The 13,012-nt window shown below is 36.7% G+C and overlaps 1 protein-coding gene across 2 annotated transcripts in view; it reads right to left on the bottom strand.

Annotated features, from left to right (window-relative positions):
* The window catches only part of mxd1 (MAX dimerization protein 1), a 34,719-nt gene extending 21,994 nt beyond the window's left edge, over nt 1–12,725 (bottom strand). For both annotated transcript variants that reach the window (XM_052101459.1, XM_052101465.1), the window contains exons 1-2: nt 11,491–12,725; nt 10,704–10,803 (exon numbers count right to left, since the gene is read on the bottom strand). In XM_052101459.1, the coding sequence (XP_051957419.1) occupies nt 10,704–10,803; nt 11,491–11,557 (167 nt within the window). In that variant the 5' untranslated portion in view covers nt 11,558–12,725. The remainder of the gene's footprint in view (nt 1–10,703; nt 10,804–11,490) is intronic.
* Between the last annotated feature and the right edge of the window lie 287 nt (nt 12,726–13,012).

Raw genomic sequence — 13,012 nt, 5'->3', positions numbered from 1 at the left:
AAAATATTAATCTTTTAAGAATTGTTTTATTTCTTCCCTGTAGAAAATAATAAATAATAAATCCTTAAAATAGATTTATTTGAGAAGCTATACTGCATAAAATATTTATGCTTTTTCAGAGCATATATATCTATTTTATATACAAGAGTATTTGTTTTGAGGAACTGACAGATTTTTTTTCACGCATTTCACTTGTTTATTTAAGATCCTTGCCATTTTTGGGGATTTCCGCCTGGATTTGGCCTACCCAAATTAAAAAGCTTCCTATTCCCACATACTTTGGCCTAAATACACAGTTTTGGTGTCATTTTACAGGAAACCCTTTGAAGTTGCATAAAACACTGCTAAAAATAAAAAAAAAATTAAATATATGTTGTCTGAACAGTAATAACCCTCCTAAAAAAAAGAGGCGCTTTTTGATTTTTTTTTTATATAAATTAATTTTTTAAAGTGTATAACTCAAGCCCTGTAAACCCTAGCAGCAAGCAGACAGTTTTGGCTGTTTCCACTAGATGTCAGCAAATACCTGAAAAAGGAATTTTGTGTGTATCATGTTTTATTTAATATCTATTTCAATTTATTTGAAGGGAGGAATATTACCTTTTTTTGGTGTACTTTCCGCCTACCCAAATCTAAAGTCTCCCCATACCCATATACAGTGCTACAAATGCAAAATCCCAGTGTAATTTTACAGAAAACCCTTTGTCATTACATAAAACACTGTTGAAAGTGGTAAATATGCGCTCAGGTGTCTGGTGAGACGCGTCTGTGTGTTTTGCGCACGTAACCTACCTAGTGATCACTTCACAGTCAGGATGCAATATCACAGCCCCTGATTGGTCTATTTGATCTTGAGAGACATTACCAGAAAGCGGAGGGTCTAAGCTTTACGGCAATATATGCTTCATCCGGATCGGATGTTTACATATTTTCCTGGATTGTTGAATATCATATAACATTACTTTGTGGTGTTTCTGCACTCGCGTGACATATCGAGGGATTACTTGGGCACACAACCACAGAAAACACTGAAAAACGGCTCATTTTGCAGAGAATAACCTAAGGTAAAGGATTATGTAGCATTTGTGGCTAACTGTGCTGTCTAGTGCGAGTAGCACGGCAAATATTCAATAATTTCACTTGTATGTTAACAAATGTTGATTGTATACTTCATGATTCATTCGAAGTGTATTAGATATGTGATTATACCTCAATAAAAAGACTTATTGGAACTTCTTACTGGCAATGAGAGCTTTCATTTGATACATGGTTTGTACATGTGCGTCATATTTGAGCGATATGAGACATATGTATTCAAAAACGCACATAATTATGACACGACTTTTGATGGGTGGAACTATGTAATTTATTGTAAATAAGTTACTTAGTGTAAAACAAATGCCAAAGTGATGCATATCTCAAGAAAGTAGACATTGTAAGCTTTCAAATGGTACCAGATATGAGCTCATAACTCCTCCGCATACATTTCAAATTGGAAGTACATTATTACTGACGTAATTTTAAATCCCGGATCCGGGATCGTGGATTTTAAGATGTTAAAAAAAGTGAAAAAATCTGCCAGTGCTGAAGAAGTAATCCAAAGTCTTTAGATTATGTTACTGACAATGAGTAATCTAATGTAATGTTACAAATGACATTTTACAGCATGTATTCAGCAATCTGTATTGGAATTCATTTGAAAAGTTAAAAGTTGAAATTGAGATATAATACAAGTGATACAAGTTTGATACAAGTTTTCTAACGTGCTTCCATATTAGTTCACTGTGTAATGATATCAGATGATATCCTTGGCTGGCGTCTCACTAATAAGGGGGATTTCAGGGGGTTGTGTGCAGACACTGACAGATAGCAGTGAAATAACAGCCTGTGTTAGGCCGAGTTGACTTCCATCACTGCTACTGTACGTGCCAGGCCACCTGTTTCTAACATATAAAAGGGCAAAGCAGTTCCTTTTTTGGGATGTTCCCACTAATTTGCAGCATATACATCCAATACACACTGTGATGGCTTATAGGCAAAACATTGTTACCCACACACCATTAGAGATGTGCATTAAGACAGTGAATACAGGAAGGAGATAAAATAAGGCACCAGTGCGCACATTCATTTCCTACAGGAACAAGAAAAGAACCCACAGCTGCTGTTAGTTGCATTAGACCACACTGTCTGAATATAAGCAAGAGGTAGGAGGAGTCCTGTCATATATACATATAATGGGGGTGTTTGAGCTGTGCTGGTTGCCTGCTTCCAGGAGAGTGGGAGGGGGAGATGAAGGCACCAGCCCACCACTTTCACTCTCTCTCTCTCATACGTACACACATCAGGGCCCTATGCCATCACCCTTCCCCCACAATTCATCACGAAATGCAAGCAGGGAAAGCCGGATTGCAGAGATATCCACTAGATAAGAAATCCACATGACCTATATTTAATAAAGTTAACACAAAACACACAAACGCACACACATACTTTGTGAATGACATTCCGGAGAGGCGTATGACTTTTCACTCCTCAAGATCAGTCATTGATTGGACACTAAAGCTCAAATGACTGAATCACTTTTAGTTAGTGTGAATAGACACAGGGAGAACCGTCTAATAAGTCAGGCGTGCAGTTGAAGAGATGCAAGGTGTTTATTCAGCAGCACAGATACGGAGCAAAGTGTTTCATGCATGATGCATTAACACCAGTGCTTGGGGTAGTAAATATGGGTTACTGTGCAGAGGATACATCTTCTTGCATTTGGTGCACAAAACGTCTTACAACATATTAAAACTAGTCTGACATTTCTTTTTTTTCCTCCCCTTTTTTCCCCCAATTTGGAATGCCCAATTCCAATGCACTCCAAGTCCTAGTGGTGGCGTAGTGACTCGCCTCAATAAGGGTGGCGGAGGACGAATCTCAGTTGCCTCCGTGTCTGAGACAGTCAATCCGCGCACCTTATCAGGTGGCTTGTTGAGCACGTTACCACGGAGACAGCACGTGTGGAGGCTTCACGCTATTCTCCGCGGCATCCACGCACAACTCACCACGCTCCCCTCCGAGAGCTAACCACATTATAGCGACCATTATAGAGGTGTCTTTATCGCCTGAGATACCCAGGCCCCCCCTAGTTTGACATTTCTGAGACATCAAAAAGTTCAATGCATCCAGATTATGACCAAAATACTCATACTTTTAGAGGAAGGATATACTGCACCCACATCTTTCCAGCACCTGCTTGTCTTGGGCTAATAATTGATGAAATATGCAACTGAAATATGGAAATATGTAATGTTATCTGGTCCTATCTTTAGTACAAAGAATTAACGAGAGACAGAAAAAACTATATACTGTTAAAAATGTAGTGCTAAGAATATGAAATTGAGTGGAACTTAACTAGAGCCAAAATGAATGTTAATTTAAATGGGTTAACCTACCTCAATTAACATTAAAGACCAATGGCTAAAGTCTGTTCCATTTGCATTAGTCAATAATTGTTAATCAAGGTCCAAATTTAACTTGCCAAACCTGAAAAAGCACTGGCAATAAATATTTTCTACTGGCTATGAAACAACTTCATGCATCCTAAATTAACTTTCTAATGTTCTTAACTCACATTTGACTCTTTTTGGACCAAGTTAGAAAATTTACGATCCGAGCAATGGTCAATGAACTTGTTTTCTAACAACACGTTTCACCCAACATGACCACTTTTAATTAGGGATTTGAACGAGTAATTAAATAATCGAGTAATCGTTTAGCACCAGCTAGTCAAATATTAAAAACACTACTCGAATATCTCAAAAAGATTTTCCTTTGCATATTTACCTGCTGTGAGCAATGCTGAATTATACCGTACTTTCCTTCTGAATCTCTTAACAAATCTTGCAGTTACAATTCAGTCCATTAGGAGGGCGCTGTGGATGTGTGTCGTCAAGGTGTTAAATCAGAGGAGGAGATATCATGGTGTCATTGGTGTGTGCTTTCAACAAGTGTGACAATACTTGTAATATTTGTATTCTTTTTTAATTCTACTCTATTGGCATTCGGCTCTTGTAAGTGTCATATATACCAACAGACAAGAATCTGCTTTTATGGAGAAAAGAAAACACAAAGCGGTACAAGAAACTTGGAAGCATTTCAGAACAGTATGTATAAATGTGCGTTAAATCTCTGAGCATGAGCAGAGCACATTTTTAAATAGTTAACCTTTAACACTTGTTTTTCTGAATAATAACACGTGAAATTATAAAAATGTAAGCCTTTGTGTAGACTCAGAGGTCACACTTACACCTTGCATTAACATGCATTTTCAGTGATCGGATCACTATAGTATAGCACTTTTAGATGTAAATTCACCCAAAATTATGCTTTGGCAACCGGCAAAAAATGTTCCGACTGTCAAAGTGATGGAAAGAATTTAAATTATCCATCAATGTTTTTAAAGTTTACTTTAAGACAGGGACTTTTCTGTTACTACAGTTTCTTACGTAATATGTAAGTGCTGTTTTCCACTTTGTGCTGGTAACTTTGATCAGATTTCTAAATGCAATCTAGCTACAGAACATCCAGATACTATCAGGATATGAAACACATGTAAATGCAAGGAGTAAATGGGGCCAGAGTTTATATGCAGTATGTGCATTTTCCTAATGCTATCAGTATTGGTTTCTATGTAAGCTCCAGGGGAGTGCAAATGTTTTTACAGTTATTTTTAAATCTTTATTATGTACATGTCATGCCTATCATTTTAATTTATGAGAAATCACTTAATCACTATTTGTGGTTCATAGTACTCAACTACAAAATGCCCATCCCTACTTTTAATGAGTTAATGGCAACATTAAGTCATTCCAAATGATGGGTGATCATTTGTGATCTACAATTGCAAGTCACCTGCATGGTTTCAAAATAAACCAACATTTAAACAACAGCTTCCTCTAAACACATCATACAGCTGTAAATAAATAGATACAAACCCTGTGCTACACTTGTTAGGCCTTAATATCCCGTTATATATCCAGTTACAAACCACACAAACATCCTGACACAGATTAGAGTTTTTATCAAAATCTCCATCTCTCTTATAAAGCCCAAAGTGTTTCCAAACATTGGAATTGTAATTATTTGGTGGAAGATGCAGCTCTGCCTCTGCCATGTTAATCTATATTCTATGTCAGGGGTGCCCACACTTTTTTGCGTGATTATCTACTTTTAAATGACCAACTCAATTAAGATCTACCAACTAAAAAAAACAATGCTTGTTGGGACTACTGCATGTATCCCTACGTGGAATTAATCTTCTAATTAATAGAAAATTATATAATAATGTTCAATGTTGATATAATTCAGTTTTAAAACTAAACCCAACACACCTACGGCACAATAGATTACAATAGCCAGGGCATTTACCTTATTCTGATGATTTGCACTGAATGGAATCAGACAGTTTTGCATAATCCAGGCAGTAGCTGCTGGTAGCTAGTCTCAAACAGTGATATCTTCGCAATTTCACGCTCTGTTCTCAGAAGCCCTTGGAAGGGGCGAACCTAGTTGTCATGGCAACTGAATAAACAAAAATCTTGCCTGGTCAGAATGTACTCGTCAAGTACAAGTCAGACAGAAACGAAAAGGAAAGACATATTTATTTTTTATAAAAATTTAACAAAAACATTTAAATTTTGTGCGATCTACCAGGATTGCCTTTGCGATCGACGTATGTGACTGTCAGGACACGCCTCGGTCTCCGTAGTGTTGTTATACATCATGTTCACGTAGCAGCAGTGGTGATGAGAGAACGCACTGGAGAAACAGTTTAGAGGAGAAATCAATCTACATATAATATATGGTCACAAATTATTGGTCACTTTCCAAATAATAAAGTATAGTGCATCTACTAATAATTATACATAAATAAATAGTTTTTTACCGATGCAAATATGTTAGAAACGATGCATCGCGATACAAATGCCAACTTGTATCCGATGCATCAATTTAAAAAAGTGTGCATCGCATCGTTAACTTTTAATGCCGATGCACCGATGTGAATCTTACCATCCCTAGTAGCTATCCCTAAATTTCTATTTGCCCTAAATAGACCAGTCAGATTCAGAGTAACACTTATTCCTAACCATGCATGATCTGAAAGTTTTGTCTGTCCACACTGAAAGTGAAACTGCTGCACAACGCCCCACTAGCACAGCCAGTCAGAACATATTTGATGTTTAATATACAGCCATGTTGATTTTGGACCAATAAGTTTACATTGTGGGTGAGGCTACCTATGGAAAAGCCACAGAAACAGAAACCAAGCAATAGACAAAATCCACTGTTGCTTGTAGTGGCCGGTCAGGAAGAACATGTAAAAGATAGCTTTTAGCACTTGCCGCATTATCATGCATCAGGATAGGACACGATGTAATAGCAAATTATACATTTGTTCAGAATACGGAGAATAGACATGTCATAAAATATCGATATATCTATTATTGAGTGGTATGTTAATTTATTGATGTATTTTTGAGGCTTTGATATATTATCATTAGCAGAAATTTAAATTAGAAGCATAATTTGCATGCTTTCCAATTAACAAGTCGGGCTTCTTTTAAATGTCAGGCGCAATAGCATTAGGAGACCACAAGGAGGTTATATAACATTTAGAGAAGCAGGTCGCAAGGCACAGGTATCACAACATAGGATGGGTATTTTAGAGCTCCTTGCACATGATGCATACACACAAAAGTTACAAAGGTTTTTGTACTTCTTCAAGAATGAAAGTTACATTAATGAGTTTGCAGGTTAGTGTATGAAACTGGGTTAACTGCGCAAACTGAACGATTAGAAATTATTATGCAATTTCTCTGTATGTATCTTTGAAGAGGTTTTATTCAAGCTGTCAAACCACAAAAATACATATTTGTAACTGAAAATACATTGTCTAGGCCAGGGGTTTTCAAAGTGTGGGGTGCACCTCCCCAGGGGGGCGCTAGAGCATGCCAGGGGAGGCGCAGAGAGTGGTAAAAAACAAAAATAAATAAATATATATATATATAGTTTAACTATTATATTATAATGAAAACATTATTTAAACAGTTCTGAAAATAATAGGCAAAAAAAATATTTATCAAGAATCTTTATGAAAATTCTCTGATATTTATCATGCACTCCAATAAAGCAGACGTGTCGTATTAGCCAATGATTACAAGAATCCTTCCTTTTCAAAGGTTCAAACTCAAAAGACGATGATACGATGAGCAGTATTTAAGTTTAGGATTTACATGGAAAGGATCAGTTGATGCACCACAACCTTTGTGTCATTTGTCAGGAGATTTTAGCATGCGATCTGTTTAACCCCACAGATACCTTTACATCAAGCATGCTGGGGAAGCGGGAAAACCTCCTGAGATTTCCAAAGAAAACTTCAAGCCTTCCAAGGTCAGAAAATCGTTGTCTGAGAATTTGTCAAAATTAAATGTAAAGGCCACAAAAGCTTCATTTCACATTGCGATGTGTATTGCCAAGGTGGGCAAAGCACATAACATCAGAGAGACATTGATTCTGCTGCAGCCAAAGATATGTGTTCCTTGCTGGTAGGAGAGGCAGCGGCTTCTAAGCTTAATTCTATTCCACTCACAGTGGGTCGGCACATCTCTGTAATGGCACAGGATGTGAAGTAGCAAGTGTTAGACAGCATCAGGCACAGCCCATTTTTTGCAAAAACATGACCCTTCAAGAAGAGTTTCTATTCAGTCGACCTTTGCCTGCCCACACACACATGTGCGCATGCGCACGCACACGCACACGCACAAGCACACGCACACGCACACACACACACACACACACACACAAGGTTACAGATCTTCTGACTGGTTTGACTGAGACTGACCGTTATTTGAATTTCAAATTATGATTAGATTATTATTTTATTTTTTTGCTAGGAACTAGCATTGTTTTTGTTAAAAAAAAAATTATCCACCATTGTAAAAATTATATAAAAAATAAAAATTGATGTATAAAAAGTTGTATATTCAATGTCACAATTCAGTTAATAACTTCTGCACTTTTCTTGTTAAACAATAAATGATAAAAATTATTAAATAATGTTAAAAAATTGTCTGACAATCTGTTCAGCTGTGATCGTGTGGGTGTTTGGGGGGAGTCGTGTTTGTTGTGTCACAAGGGAGGCCCATTGTCTTTGACTTTAAAAGACCCTTGGTCTAGGCTATATGAAAGATGCATATACAGTACACAACGCATCATCCAATGATGGCTAGAGTAAATAATCTTTGTCCGTTGATAATGATTTGGGTCGAATTTAATGGAAAACTATGCAAGTAATGCTCTGTGGCACTGCAGATTTTTTAGCAGCCTCTGGAGATGGCGAGACCGCGCTATGTATGTACCTTCATAGAAAATAATAATTTGGAATTTTAGAACGTGCCATTTGGTCCACCTGAAAATTTCACATTCTATCAATTTATGTGATGTCATAAAATTTCATTCACATTTTCAAACACAAAATATTCACAAAGTTGGATACTAATAATGAAAGTAGAATTCCACATCTAACATAGGTTTATGGGGCAGGGGTTTGCACAGGTTTTTACCAAAACCCTGCATAGACGCTAGAAGACTATTTGTTAAATTCTTCAATATTTACAGTGTTTGTTGAAGTTAAAACTATTCCATAACATATGATTGCCCCTTTAAAAACTTATATATTTACACATTTATTACACTTACTACATTATATTACATGTTTGTTTACATGCATAATTTACTATTTGCATAATGTATGCTTTATAAGTATTTACACCAAGTTTACATTTATATGTATAACACGTGCTAAAAGAGTACTGTCTCTTTAAGAGTACCTGCAGTTCCACAAGCCAGAGATTACAGGATGTTGACCAGCCAGTAGCTAATAACAGACATTTTAAAGTCACATAGCATGAAATTGGTAGCATATCGAGAGATTTACTTGCAAAGTAGTAGGACTGCGTGGTATGCCGGTACTAACGAAATAACATGATAACACAAATTTTAAATGATACGATATCTTTCTAATTTTGGTACCACACTACACGGTTGTGCTATTAGCAACATTTTACAGGATGTGACATGTTTAAGATTAAATCGATGACAATTTGACAATCAAATTAAAATCTTGATATGGCCAAGTGTAATCATTAAATAGCGCAAGGATTTAATTGTCATTATTAAATAAATAATAGTCTACATGATCTGCACACTTCAGAACAAGGTGTGTTTAGTGTATGAGCAGCTGTGAACACTTACACAAACTGCAGTACTGAGATCTCAGCTCATGAACCTTAATAAAAACTACCACACAGCATGAATTCAAAGGTGTGTCAAAGTAAAAGTTCTGCCAAAATAAAAGCTCTGTTTAACTGGATGTGTGAAATTGAAGACATTACGATAGAAAAATATTACTATTGTATGAAAAATATAATATTATAAATAATAGAAATAATAAATACATATAACAATAATTTAATAATAAATGTGCATTATTATTATTATTATTATCATTATTATTTATAATTATTTTTGAATATCAGCACACTGTGCAGCATTTTTTATGTTGCAATTTTGTTGAAAATGTATTATGATATTTTATTTGATTAAAAGTTTATGTATTAATTTGATTAAACACTGTTTTGATAAAAACATTTAATTAAAACATAAAACATGGAATCCAGAAACATTCAAATGAAAAATGCAGAATTTGCAACTGCAAGACTTTATGCAGTCATTTTAATCAAGTCCTTTTCTGTGCAATTTCAACAGTAAACTGAGGCTAATTATTTGTTGCTGAAGTATAGATTTAGTATCGATACCGAGGTACCAGGGCTGGATTTGTACGAAGCCAAAATGTTGGTATTGGAGCAACCCAACAATGTAGAGGGATGAATTGTATGTAAAAAGAAGATGCAATGAAAGTGAATGGTGACTGAGAATGTAATTTGGCCTAACATCTAATTTTGTGTTCCTTGGAAAAAAAAAAGAAAGAAGAAAAGTTATGCTGGTATGGAACCAGCCATTATTTTTTTGCATAATGGCTTAAAGACTCACTGACAACAGCTATACATGGACACAAACGGCTTTACATAGAATTTAAAGTAATAACTAATTAACGACAAACCAAATCCTAATCAGCACTACTTCAGGAAGTAATCCCAGGCATTCATGTCCATCTAAAGGAAGGTGATGCACAGTTCGAAAAGAGCTAATTGGATGATGGTGATGAAATCTGAGGTGTTGAGTGAGTAAATGGTGACTGTGGACTGTGGGCGGTGTGAGTGAAACGAGCAGTGTGAGTGTATGTCTCTCTCCCTGATAAATGTGGAACGGCGTGTCCTGACTATATCTACACATGGATGAATCAGTGGGTGTGTTAGTGACATGCACACAGACAGCGCAGATATGTGCAGGTCCACGATTTAGAAATCACTCACAAGACACATGGTCCTATCAAGTGATGCATGAATCAAGGATGTAACCGAATGTTACTGGTAAGAGGGTGTATGGGGATTCGGAAGATGCCTGTTGGTTTTGTCAAGTAGGTAAACACAAGCATCACACGGCCAATCACACAGAGGTGACTGTACGTGTAGTACAGCGGGAGACTAATAGATCTATCATGATTCTCTGGAGGTCATGAGGATCCATTATCATACCTGCTGCTGCAATTTTTCTTGCTTTTCATTTTTCGTTTCAAGCCATCCCTCTCTTTGTTGCTGGTGAATGGTAACATAGAGGCGTAGCCGTGCTCCGCTTCTGCAAAATCAGACACATTGCAAAGCTCATTTGAACACAGAGCACAATTGACTCCAAAAAATCAAAGCAATTGATTACAAACATTGACCATTGAGACTATAAAAAAGCTATAATGCATTCAAATGGACCTTTATTTGTATAATTAATTTTTATTATAACTTTATTTTTATTTTTTTGTGAAAAATGTCTTGCTGTTGGGCAATGATGTCATCTGAACTGGGGTAAACCCACTAGCCAGCTGAACCACAACAGATTTTTTTTGGGGGGGGGACCAGGAAACCCTCCAGTATAAACCAACTGTAGTGCTTGGGAAAATGGAGTATAATCCCACATATGAACACAAACATGTCAAATGAGCGCCATTCAAACACACATATAGCATAAAAACAACATTTAATCCCCAGAGAGCCTTGAAAACATATAAATGTCTCCTATAAAAGCCAAGTATATGGTAGGTGGCCAGCAGCACACAGTCTCAGACAGCTGAAGTGGCCACTTCTCCATGACTTGATCTTCCCAAAATGTCACGAGGAAAGAAAAGCGTCTGTCTATCATTATTCGCATCAAATAATCAGGAAGCCCCAGGACAAATGGCTTTCCCCCCTTAATAGCAGACGAGCGCCGTAGTAACATTCAGGATTCAATAGCATGACAAAATGTATATTGCATAAAAATACGTTACTTTACCTCTTTCTCTTCGATCAAGATATTCAGCTGCTTCGATCAACATCTGCAGTTTTTCGATCGCCGACATTTTTAAGCGATAAAATGACAATCCGGATCAGAAATATGAGGGGATAAACAAGCACTAGCCTCTCGTTCCTTCACACTTCTTCGTCCTTTAGTCAGTAAAACAATCCAGCCAGACGATTATATAAAAAAAATATATATATTTTGTATGTAAGGCAGCAAGGGAAATGTTTCGGTATGGGAGCTTGTCGATGTTTAGAGCCAAAAATATGTAAAAATAAATTGGGCGTAAAAAAATTTAAAACAATTCTAACGCTGGTTTCCAAATGGCTGGAGGATAAAAAAATAAAAATAAAAGGAATAAAAATGTTCCTTAGTTGCCCCCCACACATACACAAACTAAATTACCTAGTCTTGCTCATATTAGACTGTATGTTGGACGTCAAAAGTTAAAAACGTTAGAATTTAAGCAACACGACCGTGGAAAAACAAAACTCCAGGTTTAAAAAATCAGGGCAACTCTTCCTGAAACCATGTAAGTGGCGACACTCAAAAAGATCTAAATACTTTTATAGAGGAGCTGTCAAACAGAAAAGAGCTCACAGTTTTAGTTTTGCACTTGGTCAATATTTAGTCGCTGATAATCTGCGAAAGCCAATGTGCGTCGTTGAACCAGGAAAATAGACAAAAATACCAGATGACAGCTCAGTCAGACAGACCTGATGAGGGTACTGGTTGTGTGTTTGAGCAGCTGGTGAGCAATTTTTTGTTATTTTGTTTGAGCTTTGCTGCTGCTGTGCTGGTTGCGTTAGAAAAACAAACAGCTCCAATTCCTTGTACAATGTTTATCTATATATAAATAATAATAATTTTTTTTTATTATTATTTAATATGCCTTGCCCCAGCGAAGTGGTAGGTAATAGTCTTTTGTATAATAAAAGCAGAAAAATTGAAAAAATGTTGAATGGTCGTTGGGAGAAAAAAAAAAAGCGTTGAAAAAAAGCTGTAAAAACAGTGACTGTACGAATACACGGCCTCTAAAAATAAGTCCAAACAATCGCTGGTTTCGATTTAAGCGTGTCAAACGGCCTTGCTACTTATTAAGCAGCTCAAATTGCACATGCTAATATTTGGCTGTGCGCAACTGAAGGAAATTAATCAAAAATAGGACAAAAACACGCAGCTAGCGAAACCATAACGTCGTTGCGCCAGACAGATGAGATGTTTGCTAGCTGCTGTCATGTTCCTTTACGCCTGTCAGAGACTCGGGAGAACCTGCGATTTTATTGGACGGACGAAACGGGAATCAGGGCTCTCATTGGATGCTTTATCTGTCAATCTAACAGAGGACCAATGGCTGAGGGTCGCTCTAAACCGTGACTATATGACTGCTGTAATGTGATTCCGCGAGATAATGGTGCAACTAAGCAGCATTGTAACGCCATTTTGGAGCGAAGGCACATCATTTGCCGTGGTATTGTGGCATTTGATCCAGAGCCAAAATTATTATGCAAATCGT

The sequence above is a fragment of the Xyrauchen texanus genome, chromosome 3 (genome assembly GCF_025860055.1).
Source record: "Xyrauchen texanus isolate HMW12.3.18 chromosome 3, RBS_HiC_50CHRs, whole genome shotgun sequence".
NCBI classification, from domain to species: Eukaryota; Metazoa; Chordata; class Actinopteri; order Cypriniformes; family Catostomidae; genus Xyrauchen; species Xyrauchen texanus.
This window is presented reverse-complemented; position numbering and strand designations above follow the sequence as displayed.